Source organism: Nomascus leucogenys, chromosome 9 (assembly GCF_006542625.1).
Source record: "Nomascus leucogenys isolate Asia chromosome 9, Asia_NLE_v1, whole genome shotgun sequence".
Taxonomy (NCBI): Eukaryota; Metazoa; Chordata; class Mammalia; order Primates; family Hylobatidae; genus Nomascus; species Nomascus leucogenys.
The window spans coordinates 36,304,389-36,320,715 of record NC_044389.1 but is presented as its reverse complement, the minus strand read 5'-3'; the positions used below and the strand labels follow the sequence as shown (position 1 = coordinate 36,320,715).

General features: G+C 35.3%; 1 protein-coding gene across 1 annotated transcript in view; it reads right to left on the bottom strand.

Annotated features, from left to right (window-relative positions):
• Positions 1–16,327, bottom strand: part of UBA6 (ubiquitin like modifier activating enzyme 6) — an 86,239-nt gene that overhangs the window by 53,239 nt on the left and 16,673 nt on the right. The window contains exons 3-9 of the mRNA XM_003268424.4: positions 14,118–14,212; positions 13,554–13,582; positions 10,431–10,525; positions 9,626–9,737; positions 5,719–5,799; positions 1,915–2,037; positions 2–125 (exon numbers count right to left, since the gene is read on the bottom strand). Coding sequence (XP_003268472.1) covers positions 2–125; positions 1,915–2,037; positions 5,719–5,799; positions 9,626–9,737; positions 10,431–10,525; positions 13,554–13,582; positions 14,118–14,212 — 659 coding nt within the window. The remainder of the gene's footprint in view (position 1; positions 126–1,914; positions 2,038–5,718; positions 5,800–9,625; positions 9,738–10,430; positions 10,526–13,553; positions 13,583–14,117; positions 14,213–16,327) is intronic.

The window sequence follows — 16,327 nt, the reverse complement described above, 5'->3', positions numbered from 1 at the left end:
CCTGTTATTTGTTGTATAGATCCATTTAAACTTGTCATTCCATTAATTTCTCGAAATGTTAGGAACTGTCCTGTCTCCAGTTTGTGAGGATGATTTTCAAGGCAAGTAACAATGCCAGGATTTGCCTAAAAATAGGAGTAATCTATTAAAAAAGAAGTTCATGTATTCTTTGTGTACAAATTCAAATCTTAAGCAAAAATAACAAAGTTACCATAAAATTCTCAAAACTGAAATTCTAAGCTATTCTTCTGTTAGTAAAAGCAAGCCTTTAAAAAGCTATCACAAAATAGCAATCAAATTATTACTATTTTTTAAATGAATGCTGAAAATATGATTTCTATGTTTGGTAGGAGATGTTAAAAAATTCCACAGAAAGCATCAAATATTTAATAGATTCAAAAATTCATGTAACTTGTAAAAAACATTCCCAGTTATCTAATAGTTTTAAATGTGAGAAAAAACCATGGGCATAAATGATAAAAGCCTAACATTGAAGATCAAAGAATAGTAAAGAAGGAGGATAGAAATTTTAAAGATGGGAATCTGGTAGTTTACAGCTTGCTCAACACTTTAAAGAAATATTGTGTAGCTTATCAGCTATATTTCCTATAGTATTCAATAAAAGATAACACCAATGCAATAAGAATCCATACCATATTTTGGAATTTATTCTCTGTGTTTTTCTCAGGGACAAACTAAAATCTACTAGAGAAGGTAAAAGGTTAAGTGTTAATATGCCCGAAAGAATAATTCAGGAAGACTAATAATCACTCTGTAAGCAGAAAGAGATACAGATTGACTTTTCGATAAATTTTTCTTAAAACGCATGACAGAGACAGTACTGGGTCTCTATCACCATGAGATTACACTGGGTTTAAAAATGAAGTGTAAAGACAGAAGTACAAATTACAAATACTATTATGTTAAAGTATATTATCATTCCCTTATTTTGTCTTCTTTTGGACTTCAATGCAAGTTGATTACAAAAGTACAAATAAAGTAAATTATTTAGGTAAAATAATATTAAAAGGGGAACATAATGATTTCTCCGGTTCTTTTATGGAATAAAAAATTGAGCTTATGCATGATCAAGAGTGCAGTTAGAAAATTCAGACTTTTGAATTTGAAGGTTAATCAAAACTTTCTACACCTTCTAAATAATGCTTTAGAAATAAAACAAATTAGAAATGCTTTTCTCTAATATGATTTAAGTGTCCCTTTTTGGAGTATTAGGCTAGGTGACTTACAACACACTTAGTGCCTCCACTATCTAACACAATAAACAATTCAGTAAACACTGAATCACAATTCATGACCCACAGGAGGTAACAGAATAAAATTAAAATTAAAATTTATGACAAGCCAATGTTGCTCTATCAAGTATTATTATTATTTTTCTTTATTTATTTTTGAGATGTGGTCTCATTTTGTCACCCAGGCTGGAGGGCAGTAGTGTGATCTTGGCTCACTGCAACTTCCACCTCCCGGGTTCAAGTCATCCTCCCATCTCAGCCTCCTTAGTCGCTGGGACCACACACCACCAGGCCCGGTTAATTTTTTGTATTTTTGGTAGACATGGGGTTTCACCATGTTGCCCAGGTTGGTCTCAAACTCCTGAGCTAAAGTGATCCACCCCTGTCAGCCTCCAAAAGTGCTGGGATTGTAGGCGTGAGCCACCATGCCTGGCCCTATCAAGTATTATTTGTTAGAGAAAATCCAGAATATTTTTAACAATAATATTCCAGTTTTAATATAATGCAGTCAAGAAATTAGCTACATATTCCCTCATTATCTTAAAACACTGTAAAACAAATTTTGCACACTGTAATACTTTGCTGATACTGCCTTTTTGAAAACAGCATTCACATCAACTTCAACAGAATTTATTTTTAAAGTTCATTAATATAATCATACTTGCGTTATGTTTGAAATGAAAATTTCTTTTGGTTCTTCTCCTGTTGTATCTAAAACTTCAAATTCATCACCGAAATCACAAAATAACCGTGACCAAATTCCATGTACATCTGCACTGATAAACTGTAAAATGGCAAAAACAAGTTCAATCTTATTTATATAAAGAAAAAAAAACTCTACTATCTTAGGCCATTTCATACCAATTTCATTTATAATTAAGTATACCTTATAGAACCTATAGAATACAAAGTAAATCATAAACAGGATAAATTGATGCAGACGGGTTTTCAGTACTTTTAGTAAATTGATGTCCAGTATAACAAAATTAGAATATCAGCATATCATCTTTATAAATTTCATGATTTTTAAATAACAAAAATTCTGTGACTTTAAAATTTTGTGCTTGTCACAAAATTCAAGCACAACATAAAAGAAATAGATACTTTGGCTTAATAGTCCAGCAGTGAATTCTTACTTGTTGTTTTAGGAAAGAGGAATGAAGTGCTCATTTACCAAAAGCAGCAGAGTTAATGGAAAATAGAATAGAGCTAAAAGCTGAGAGCAGAGTCTACAGAAAAAAAGGCTGAAAAACTGACATCACAAATCAAAGCCATGAAAGGTAAAACATTAAGTTCTTAAACAAATCATAAATGTTTTATTAAAAGCAATTTTTCTAACACATGCATTGTCTCCATTCCGAGAATTTGTAAAGAAATTATTTTTGGGCTTAAAGCTATTTTTAGAGCTACTGCTAATAAAGAGAAATCCTTATTCTGTAATGCACCCAATCTTGCATAAAATAATATTTTTCTAACATAATTAAGTATATTGATATTACGGTATAAGAACATATTAAAATAATTTATAATCTCAATTACATGAAGTAGTGATATGGATAACAGAAGACCACCTCCCACTTGATCATATATTGACTTTACTGATCAAAATGGGTACATACAGCATTTTTTTTTTTTACAAGACATAAAACCGGGCAGAAACTTAGAAGCTTTTTTTTAAAGTTTAACTCTAAAGAATATATAAATTACGTAAAAGATTTTAATTTATAACCTTGTGTAGTTATTTTGTAATACTGCTGTGCCCTATTGTAAGTTCACTGGCTATTCTGTCTTAATCACATTCTCAAATTGTAAACCACAACACGAATGCTCTAGAGCATAAATATGCTATGTAAATACAACAATCCAAAAATTTTCAACACGCCTACATCATAAATTATGATTTTGGCTTAGTGCCTAACTCAAAGAAACAAGTAGCTTTTTCCTTTTTCCAGTGGAACAACCCCCAAAACAAAGGAGATGAGGTTAGTAATGAATTCAATCACGAGCAAAAAAACTGATTTTTCCCATCTAAACCTCTTTTTTTTTTTTTTTTTTTTTTGAGACGGAGTCTCACTCTGTCTCCCAGGCTAGAGTGCAGTGGTGCAATCTCGGCTCACTGCAAGCTCCGCCTCCTGGGTTCACGCCATTCTCCTGCCTCAGCCTCTCCGAGTAGCTGGGACTACAGGCGCCCGCCACCACGCCCGGCTAATTTTTTGTATTTTTTAGTAGAGATGGGGTTTCACCGTGGTCTTGATCTCCTGACCTTGTGATCCGCTCACCTCAGCCTCCCAAAGTGCTGGGATTAAAAGCGTGAGCCACCGCGCCCGGCCCCCATCTAAACCTCTTTCCAACGTCACTGTGCACCTAATTATGCTGCAGATTTAAAAATCTATGAGTAATTCTTGATCACTCACTTTCCTTCACAACCCACATTTATCTATCTACAAGTTCTGTTAGGCCCCCACCCCACCCCACCCTTTTTTTTTTTTTTTAAACAAAAGATATCTCAAATTCAATGACTTCTGACTATCTCTATTCCCAACTCTTTTGTCTGAGATACCAGCATCTCTCAGCTGAACTACTGCAGTAACTGCTAACTAGTCTAGCTGCCTCTACTCTACTCTTACAATCCAACAATTCTATTTCTTTTGGTTATCTTTCATGACTTCTTCACAGTCTTACAGATTACTGAGGACCCAAAGAGCTTTTATGTAAGTTACACCTATCAATATTTACTGTGTTAGAAATTAAAACTGAGAGAAATTTAAATCACAAGAATATACATATTCCATTGTCAGAGCAAGGATATCACCACACATCATACAGACTCTGGAAAACTCCACTCCGCCTCCTAAGATAATCAGAATGAAAAAGGCAAATAACATCTTAGTAACATGAAAATAAAAAGTTCGACTGTGCGGAACCACTGAAAGGGTCTGAGGGATTCTTAGTGTCCCTGGACCACACTTTGAAAACTACAATTATAGTCTTCTCTCCATACAGCAAGCCATAGTGATCCTTTAAAAATATAAAACGGATTAAAACTCACAGGCCTAAAAACTCAAATGTCTTCAAAGATCTTATAATGTATGGCCCCCAACCTACTTCTCCCAAACTAATCTTCTGGTATATTTTACTCCTACTATCCTCTCCTCTTTCCCACTCTATTTTGGTCCTGCATGCCTCTTATTGTTCCTCAAAACCGCCAACCTAATTTTTACACTTGCAAATGTTTACATTTGCTGATTCCCCTGCTTTGAATGCTTTCCCCCAGATCTTTATATAGCCTGTTCTTTCTCATTACTCAGGGCTCTACTCAAACGCCATCTCCTTAGTGAAGACTTCTCTAACCTTCTAATCTAAGAGAACCAGAACTGTCCCTTCTCCCTACATCATGCAGATATCATTCTCTATTTTTCCTTACTCACATTTTTTTTTCTTCATAGGACTTGAAACTATTTCGTGGTGGCTCACGCTTGTAATCCCAGCACTTTGGGAGGCCGAGGCGGGCGGATCACGAGGTCAGGAGATCGAGACCACGGTGAAATCCCGTCTCTACTAAAAATACAAAAAATTAGCCGGGCGTGGTGGCGGGCGCCTGTAGTCCCAGCTCCTCGGAGAGGCTGAGGCAGGAGAATGGCGTGAACCCGGGAGGCGGAGCTTGCAGTCAGCCGAGATTGCGCCACTGCACTCCAGCCTGGGCAACAGAGCAAGACTCCGTCTCAAAAAAAAAAAAAAACACATGAATGATGTATTTATTTTCTTGTTTACTGTACATCTTCCCTAGCAGAAGGTAATTTTCATGAGTAAGAAAATTTATCTCTATTCACTAATGTATTTCTAGTGGCTATAACTGTCTCCAGTACATAGATAGCCAATGAATATTCATTGAATGAACCACTGAACCTCTAGAAAATCACCATCATAACGACATTTAAAATTAGAGGCTGGGCGCAGTGGCTCACCTGAGGTCAGGAGTTCGAGACCAGCCTGGCCAACATGGTGAAACCCTGTCTCTACTAAAAATACAAAAAATTAGCTGGGTGTGGTGGCAGGTACCTGTAATCCCAGCTACTCAGAGGGCTGAGACAGGAGAATAGCTTGAACCCAGGAGGCGGAGGTTGGGGTGAGCCAAGATTGTGTCATTGCACTCCAGCCTGGGTGATAGAATGAGACTCCGTCTCAGAAAAAAAAAAAAAAAAAAATTAGATGATGATTTCAATGTTTATCATCCTTTCCATTCCTAACATTAATTCTTCCTTAGTTTTGGCAATCTGTCTATAAACCAAACTTAGATCCTAGTTTTAAAAACAGGAAATGAATATATCAAAATTAATGAGACAAATATTATTGTGATTATTATGTAAAAAGTTTCTTAGATAACCCATCAATAAGTTAAAAATTCTAGTAGTGAAAGTGTTCTTCCTTTAGTTAATTACATGTCATTACTAAATGATACAATTACCTTAATTGGAGGGCACTGAGAACGGCAAAAGTCATTGATCTTCTTCTGCAATGGAAGTTTCATCTCAGTCAATACTACACACTGTTGAGAAAACAACAAATTAAAAACTAGAAAATACATAATTATTTTTGTAGTATACAATAATCAGAAGCATGTCAGTTTGCATTGCACTAAAGACATATCACTAATCTCATTGAAAAGTTACAATCCTATGGAATTCCATTCCAAGGTTAATACCTTCACAAAGTACAGATAACAAAAGTAAAAATAACATATACAGGGGAAAACCTGCACACATAAAACTTGATAACCATCACACACTTTATGATTAGAAGCAAACCTTAATATCCTATGTGGTATTTATGGACTCTAAGTGATTAGATTTGTTTCATCTATTACTATCACACAAATATTAGCCTAGCTACCAGAGTATTACTTTCATTTTAGCTTAAAAATTTGACAACATTTTTAAGAGACACATTAGTTGGCTACTAAAACATGTCCATCTGTGGATTTAGTTTTTTTAAATCTAGCTTGCAATATGGGTTGCTTCCTGTAGGGAGACATTCCTCCATGGGTCTCTCAGTCTATACAGTCTCACAAGGTATGCCATGAATGCAAGGCCCTTACTGCTCTTTACTTGAGACCATTTCTCAGAATTGTATTTGCTGTGTAAAAACTTGAGGGATGAGGTAAGGTCTTCCTCAGGGACAAAGAGACGTCTTAGCTTGCTTTAAAACAGCCAGTTCCCCAAGCTCAGTGCTCTTCTCTAAAGCAACCTACTACATGTGCAGGCATTCACTGAGCCCTCTGCCTTGAACTAGAGGGACTTGGGGGACAGGAGGCGAGGAAGAAAATGCAATATAATGCTCATATTTTTTATTATGCACTGAGTAATAAACTTCTTAGTCTCTGACCCAGGAATCTCATATTTCCTGCATCTGTGAAACAGTAATGGCTAGTTTGCAAATAATAAAAAAAATCGAAGACTAGACCCAACACATATTGAATCTGGTTTGTGTTTTATCAATGTTAGAAAATTCTCAGTCATAATTTCTTTGAATATGGCCCTTTTCTATTGCTTTCTATCTAGAAATCCAATCTCATAAACTGGACCTTTTAATTCAAGCTCTCAATTATTTTAACTTGTCCATAATATTTTCTCTTATTTCTTTTTTGGGTTTTTGTTTTTTTTTTTTTTTTTTTTGAGACACAGTCTCACTCTGTTGCCCAGGCTGGAGTGCAGTGGTGCGATCTGGGCTCACTGCAAAACAACCTCTGCCTCCCAGGTTCAAGCGATTCTCCTGCCTTAGCCTCCCTAGTAGCTGGGATTACAGGCATACACCACCACGCCCAGCTAATTTTTGTATTTTTAGTAGAGACAGGGTTTTGCCATGCTGGCCAGGCTGGTCTGAAACTCCTGACCTCAGGTTTTCTGCCCGCCTTGGCTTCCAAAGTGCAAATAAAGATCAATTTCTTTATTTCTATGTGCTATAGTTTTGGTAATTTCCTCAGGTCTATCTTTCAATTCACTAATGTTTATTCCAGCTGTATCTATTGACTGTTAAATCTATCCACTGAATTTTAATTTTTAAGACTTCATGTTCATTTCCATAAGTTGTACCTGGTTCTTTATCACATCTGCCTGGTCTTTTTCAATAGTGTCTTATTTGTATATTATATATTTAATCCCTTCTTTTGAGATTTAGTAGTTTTGAACATCTGTATTTTACAATCTTTCTCAAATAATTCTATTCTCCTAAATTCTTGGAGGTTTAGGCTGGGCACGGTGGCTCACACCTGTAACCACAGCACTTTGGGAGGCCAAGGAGGGGGGATCACCTGAGGTCAGAAGTTTGAGACCAGCCTGGCAAACATGGTGAAACCCCATCTCTACCAAAAATATAAAAATTAGCAGGGCATGGTGGCACGTGCCTGTGATCCCAGCTACTTGGGAGGCTGAAGTAGGAGAATCACTTGAACCCAGGAGGCAGAGGTTGCAGTGAGCCCAGACTGTGCCACTGCACTCCAGCCTGGGAGACAGAGCAAGACTCCATCAGAAAGGAAACAGGAAAAGGAAAGGAAAAAAAAAAGGAAAAGAAAAGAAAAAAGAGAAGAAAGAAAGAAAATAAATAAAAATTATTTGAGGTTTAATAGCTTGTTGACTCTTGGTCATATTGAGCTGCTTTTTCCTGTCTTGTTATTTTGTACTGTGAACTCAAAGGGACTTTATATACTGGAATATCCTGTAACTTAGTTGAGGGTATACTTCTCTAGATTTGTTTAGTTTTGTTTTTGTCTGGCACTTAGGTAGGGTATGGCCATTATAGTACTACCTTTTTTTTTAGACGGAGTTTTGTTTTTGTTGCCCAGCCTGGAGTGCAGTGGCGCAATCTTGGCTCACTGCAACCTCCACCTCCCAGGTTCAAGCGATTCTCCTGCCTCAGCCTCCCAAGTAGCTGGGATTACAGGCATGCACCACCACACCCAGCTAATTTTTGTATTATTAGTAGAGACAGGGTTTCTCCATGTTGGTCAGGCTGGTCTTGAACTCTTGACCTCAGGTGATCCACCCACCTCGGCCTCCCAAAGTGCTGGGATTACAGGTGTGAGCCACCGCGCACAGCCTATAGTACTACTTTTTACATTAAGTTCTCAGTTTAGGAATTTCCAGATCACAAGAGATTATAAAGTTTAATCTCTAAACCTATGTGACAGCAGGCCTATGGTTATAAATTCCCCAGGAAAATCTTTACTTTTCATCCAGAGCTTAAGAGAAAATAGACAAGCTTCTTGTTCTGATTGGTATTGTTCTTGTCCACCCTTTCACTGGGGGCATAGCTCTCTGAGGCTCCAGCTCTATGAAGAAGGGGAGGTCTCAATTCAATTTCTCTAGTTTATGTAGTTCTAGGTCTGAATCTTCTGTTTCTATGTGAACATCAATTCCCAAGAACTTTGGTTACTGTGACAGGCAACTCCTGTCACTAAGAGTAACTACAGATTAACAGTTCACTAGTCTTTTAGCTAACCGTTCATTTGTGGCCTCTCAGCATTTTCCTTACATTATTTTGAGCTCGGATAAGTCATTTAAAAGAAAGTCTGTTTAGAAATTCTAGGTGCTTTGCACCAGGATGAATTTTATGTCACCTAGTCCAGAACAGAAGTCTATACTCATTTTTAAATGGGCAATAGCATAATTTACTCACAGAAAAAAAAAAAAAAATCAGGGTCAACCTAGTCACTTTTACAATATCCAAGGTCCTGGGAATGTTGTTGTTATTTAAGGAATTGTTACCTATAATAGATTGAGCTACTGATCCATGTATTTTTACTCCCCTGTAACTGTATTGCTTGCCCACGGCTTTAGGAAGAGTTCCTTTCTGCTTCTTGACTTTAGGCTTGATAACGTTGACTTGCTTTGGCCAACGGGATGTTAATGGACATAACAAAAACAGAAGCTTGAAATGTGCATGTGTGGCTTGACCTTCTGTTTCTGCTGCTACCATGAGAGCATGACCCAGGTAGCCTCCAGGTCCCAGGAGAGAGACACATGGGGGAGAACCCAAACTGGAGTTTAATCCAGGCTAAGTTCAGCCTAGAAGTCCCAACGGACATTCAGGTACATAGGAAAGAAATAAATGCACGTTGCTATAAACCAGAGTTTTCAGTAGTTTTTAATGGATATTACTGAGAAAAAAGCCAACTGATATAACTACTTTGTCAGTAGTTCTTAGGTCCCTTCCTTAAAATGGAGAATTTGAAAGGTTTTATTCTAATATGTCTTCTACCTTGAAATTTTTTTGTTCTGTTTCTCAATACACTAGGTTAAATTAGTTAAACATATTAATATTTAACAATTTTGCCCTGGAATCTGTCAATAACATTTAATACAAAATGGAGTACTAACCTGGTATTTATCTAAAAAGGAGAGATCTGTGGTCTCATTGAAAGGAACAGAAGATGATGTGACATGAACATATGGATTTAGTTCTGCAATATGTTTAAGTACAGCTTCAGCCCTAAAAAAATAAAATAAACTTTTACTGTTCTTTCATTCAATATACTCAAATCTCTTGTTGGACACTGTAATGACATCAGAGGAAACTGACATGTTACAAAATTTCAATGGAAACTTACCTAATAGAAGAAAGAAATCAAGACTTACTTGTCTTTACAGATAACTATACAATCTTGAAATGATATACTATCATATTCCACAGTAAACCACACAATCTCAAAGTGTACCCTAATAGTTCCAAGCTCCAGGCTCCTTAACTTTCTTAATAATTTAGCAACACTAAAGTCCTTCTTTAATAAATTCAAGGAAACACATTTCTAGGTAGCAGTGTAACATATATAAAATATATATTATATATAATATATATTATATAATACATATTATGTAAATATATAAAAAATTTGACAAATACAAATAATTAAGTATATACCAATATTTATTTAGCCACAGTAGTATGAATTTATGGTGATCAATTAAACAACTATGACTGATTGGTGTTCTAGATAAAGGAAATATTCTAAGTAAATGAGTAAAAAAAAAACTCATAATACATAAAAATATCTTTACCTGTATAAATATAAAGTAGAGCACTTTATATTTAAACAACTACGACTGATTGGTGTTCTAGATAAAGGAAATAGTCTAAGTAAATAAATTTAAAAAAACTCATGATAATACATCAAAATATCTTTACCTGTTTCTCTTATTAACAACATCATCTTCACTGAGAAAGAAGTTGGTTCCTAGATCCCATGCTCGGCATTTTTCTGTATCATGAATTGTAACTGCCTTCAAAAAAGAAAAAAGTATTGGTTGAAGTCAGGAGTTCAAGGATATTCACTCTCTCTACTATTACTGACAATGTACTAGAACTATTATTTTGTGTAATTAGATAATGAAAAGTAAACAAAGGCATAAGAATTAAAATATGTAAAGATATTCAACCTTGCCCAGAAATGAAATAACTTTTCTCACTTGTTAGATTGGCATAAATCCACAGTTTGACAATATAGTCTATTGGTGAGGGTGAGGTGAATGAGCGACTCTCATATATTACTGATAACAAGGTAAACTGGCTCAACCTCAATGGAAGGAATTTGGCAATCTCTGGCAAAAAGACATATGCATTTATCCTGTGACGTAGCACTCCCACTTTTAGGACTCTATCTCAAAGACACACTGGGAGAAATACAAAAAGATATATATATACAAGAGTATTAAATGTAGCACACTATTTGTAAGAGCAAAAGACTGGAAATAATCAAAATGCCCACCAATGGGGAACTGGCTATAAGATGATACATCCATACAATGTATAATCATGCAACTATTAAAAAAAGAATGAAAGATGTATTTATAAATATGGAGTAATCTCTAGGATATGCTGTAAAGAGATAGCAAGGTAAAGAAAAGTAGAGCACTTTATATGAGAAAGGTGGGAGGAGATAAACATATATACCCACACATAAACAGATACACGTGTATGTGTGTATGCATTTACCTATCTACAAAAACAAATGAAGAATAAACCAAATATAAAAACACAGTAACCTAATAAGTGAAGGAAGAAACAAGGTAGCAAGAAGCTAGACTTACCTGAAAATAGTTAGTTTAAAAAATTTGACTTTGAATCATAAATCTCACATAATAGTAAAACTAAACTTTTTAAAAAGCAATCTCTAAAAATCCAAAGCAAAACGAATACATGGACTAAACTGTTTATGGAGTCTGCTATACACAGAGATTTATTTAAAGTGACTTTTAAAAGCAGTTAATTTGCCTGCCAAATCCAGGTAGGATCAAAAAGCTCTAAATTTTTTCAATAATACATTATTATTGACAATATTGGAATTGGTATTCTGAAACTATGCCATACAAGTAAAATATAATAGGATAAAGAATATATAGGATATATAGGATAAAGCACGTAATGGATCGTTAGAAACCAAAATCCTAATAAGATACAAATATAAAATCACAGAAATAAACATCCTATAATCCAAAGTAAAAATTAGAAATTTTAGTAACACTTTATAAGCCTAAACCTGAAAATCAGAAATGTTAGTGTTTACTCATTATGAACGTTCTAGCTCTGACCACTGAAAAGACTTTGTAAACAGTGACAAAGACTACTGGGGGCTGTGTCCCAAAGCCTCAAAAAACATGAAGAGAACCGCAATAACCAAAGATGGAACAATCTGAGCATCAATGAAAATAACTATAATAGATCAAAACACATCAAATTATGTTTAAATCCATGAGTTTATCATAATGTACACATACATATAAATTCGCTGGTCAGTACTACGAAATGATGACAGGAAACCACTGATTTTGAAAACTGGTAAGTTAATGGGGAAAAATGTAGTATTTATCCTGCATTTTGTAAATGTACAATCCATACTTTTGTGAAACCAAGAAAGCCATGACTGGAATTTTTTTCTAAAATATAATTTCAGCTAATAAATGAGAAAAGAATGATAAAATATCATCACTGCCCCTAATGAAACAATGAATCTAGGCAATAATCATTAACAGCTAATAATAATCACAAAAAGAGAGACAACAGAATATTACTGTCTCCTGATGGGAGAACAGCTACCAAACAGTCTTGCCAAAAAGAATCAGATCTGAATTGGATTCCCTGGCTATAACTACCAGTTTACAGGAAATACACATGTAGAAGTACATGTGACAAATGACTGGTTTCTTCAACAAATAAATTGCAAGAAAAAACTTAGGCAAGGAAGGGAAACCTACAGATTAAAATAAACCAAGTTCAGTATATGAATTTTACTTGGATCCTGATTAGAATGATACAAGCTTTTAATAAAATGTCTTAAGACATTTGGGAAAATTTGAACTCTAGATATTTGATGACTGTGGTAGACAGGCTTTTAAGATGGCCACAATACTTCCTGCTTCACAGTATTTAGGCCTTCGTGTCATCTCCCACCTTGAGTGTGGCCCGGACCTACTTCTGAGATTAGGTTACGAAAGACTGACTTGTCTTGTTAACACACTCTCTTCTCCTGTCTTACTTGTTTACTCTGATGAAGCAAACTGCCACACTGTGAGCTGCCCTATGGAGAAAGCCATACAAGCAAGGAATTGAGGGTGACCTCTGGTCAAGACCCAGCAGGAACTGAAGTCCTCAGTATAACAATCCATGAAGAACTAAATCCTACCAAGAATCACAAGAGCCAGCTTGGGAAGCAGATCCTTCCCTAGTCTAGCCTCAAGATGACTGCAGGCCCTGCTAATACCTTGACTGCAGCCTTGTAAGAGACTCCCAGAGAAACCTCAACCAGAGTTTTGCCCGAATCCTGACTCACAGAAACTATGAGATAATAAATGTTGCTTAAGCTACAAATTTTGGGGTAAACTGTTTTACAGCAACATATAAACTAATACAATGGTATTAAGAGCTTGTTACATTTTAGGTGTGAAAATAATATTGCTGCTTCAAAAGATATTCTTATCTTTTAAAGATACTACTAAAATATTTAAGGATGATATAATACAATGTCTGAAATTTACATCAAAATAATTTGGCAGTTGGGGGCAATAAGGAATGGGAAGGACATATATGAAACTAATGTCCCCAAGAGTTGGTAACTGAAGCTTTCCGATGGGTATGTGGAGTTTTGTTAAACAATTCTTTCTACTTTTGCATATTTTTGAAATTTCCATGATTTTTTTTAAAGTACAGCATTAAAGACAATAATTAAAACAAAGTATAAACAATATTACCACAATAAATGAGCCAAAAAAAAAAGGCTCATAACAATTTTTCTTACAGAGGACACTTACTTACCTTAATCCCTGCAAGAACAAGATTCTTTGCTAGAAAGGAAAAGAAAAAGGAATAGCTCAATATTGGGAATACATACTAAGATACGTCTTCACAGAGCTTAGTCACATATCTGACTGGATACTTTTAACTTCTTTTTTTACACTTAATACAAGTTCCTTGTCTTAAAAAAGTTACAAAATACAGGTTAAAAGTGAAAAACTTAAAATGTGCATAATCACAATACCCAGAGATAATCACTCCTAAAATTTCAATGTATTCTTCCAGATATGTTTTTATGAATACAGTATATGTATGTGTGCTACTTATAATGAATTAATGGATATAGAGAATGATAATTAACGGCTATTAACATCACAAAAAGAAGCAATGAGTCATTATTGGTTCTTTGTGGAAGAATATAACAACATCATGAAATAGTCTGGACAAAGATTAAAAACTGAATCTGATCAACATTTTGGATGTAACTTCCTTTATAGGAAATACAAGGGGAGGCAGTTAAGTTATTAAAACTATCTTCATTGCTCAAAAGTGTCATACAAAATTAGGAATATAAATATTGCTTACCAATTTCCAAACCAAGACCACCCATCCCACTTAAGAAAACATGGGACTTGGCCATCTTCTGCATTGCTGTGTCTCCAAGAACGTACCTCTGTCGACTACATGGAAAACACAATAAAAAACAAAAAATTATTTCACTAAAATTATAATATCTCTTAAAGTTGTTTGCAAACTAAAAGCCTAGGAACTCAATCCTGCCCACAGACTTGTTCTGAATGATTTGCACAGTGTTTAAACATTTCTGAATTAAATGCCAAATATATGACATATTTTGAAAAATCAGATAATTTGGCACCACAATCCACATTCCCTTCAAGGCAATAGACAGATGGAGTTGAGTAAGAGTTGCCCTGTTTAGGCAGGAGGATTATGTGCTCCAGATTTGCCACAGTCAATTCCTTCCTGTTCCTCTCATTTATTACCTCAGTGGCCACTATAAGCATTTGAGTTTGCCATTTCCACCTTAAAACTTTCACCATCAACAGGATTTCTAAGGCAAAAAAAAAAAAAAAAAAAAAAAATTTGGTTCCCTTCTTGGAGTTCAGATGTTATATAAAGGACCTTGTTAAGTTATGCATCTTAATAGCCACAAGGTAGTAACAGGACAGGAATTTCAAAAAATATACGTTGGCAATTTAAAAGTCTGATATAGTAATAAAGTCAATTGTAAGTGTTTATCTGAAAGAACAATGAAAAGCTTGATGCTATCTTTGAAGATAATATAAATTCCACTGAATTCTTATGAGAAACATTTTAAGGATTAGTTCGATATAAATAACAAATAATTTCAGAACCCCTTGGGTTATAAGTATTTACTTTCAGAATTAACATATACATGTTTAATGCACATTTGTTTTAAAAATAAATATTTAATTTCCATTATTGCAGCTTTTCATATTCAACATAAAAGCCTAAAAAGGGGTTTCTTATCTAGAGAGACAAAACTTTATTATAAACACAAGCCATCTTTATTTCCTTCCGTTTCATATAAAATATAAAACCTAAACTTTTCTTTTTAAATTGGTACTCAAGACTTTTGTTTTAGAAAGTAAAAACTATCCATTTACACATCAAATATTTATTGAAAATCTACTATAGTATGTACGAAAGTATCTTATATAGTCTTACCACCCTTATGCGTACCCAGAAATAATATACTTAGGTTTTACCTGATTTTAGACTTTATATAGATGGAATCACTTTGAAAGTCTTTTATCTTGTTTCTTTTGAATGAAATTATTTATGAGATGGACTTACACTGATGTCTACAACTGGTCATTAATATTCATTTATGTTGTATTCTGACCATTCTTATAAACATCTCCCGGTACACACTTAAAGTTGTTTCTCTAATACAAGCTTGTCCAATCCATGGTCCACAGGCTGCATGCGGCCCAGGACAGCTTTGAATGTGGCCCAATACAAATTCGTAAACTTTCTTAAAACATTATGAGATTTTTTTGCAATTTTTTTTTTTTTTAGTTCATCAGCTATCATTACTGTTAGTGGATTCTATGTGTGGTCCAAGACAATTATTCTTCTTCCAATGTGGCCCAGGGAAGCAAAAAGATTGGACACCCCTGCTCTAATGTATATCCCCAGAGAGGAAATGCAGAATTTAAGAATATGTATACCTTCAACTTCATTAGATAGTGCCAAACTGTTTTCCAAAATGGATGTACCAGGCTGGATGTGGTGGCTCACACCTATAATCCCAGCACTTTGGGAGGCTGAGATGGGGGGATTACTTGAGCTCAGGAGTTCAAGACTAGCCTGGGCAACACGGCAAAACCCCATCTCTATAAAAACTACAAAAATTAGCAGGATGTGGTGGTGGGTGCGCAGTAAGTCCCAGCTACTTGGATGGCTGAGGCAGGAGAATCGCTTGAGCCAGGGAGGTGGAGGTTGCAGTAAGCCAAGATCATGCCATTGCACTCCAGCTTGGGCGACGGGAATGAAATCCTGTTTCAAACAAAACAAAACAACCTCCCTGCCCCCGGCCCAAAATCAAAGTGGATGTAGCAAGTTACCCTTCTTTTGGCAGTGCATCAAAATCTCTGCAATTTCACATCCTGGCTGTGCAGGCTTCGTCTTTAGAAGGGCATGCTTACAGGGCTAGCCCTTGGTTGGCACTTGTGAACTTGGCTCTTGAAATATTTCCTACACTAATAAATACAATTTTCTTTTTTTTCTAGTTACCTGAAATAAAACCC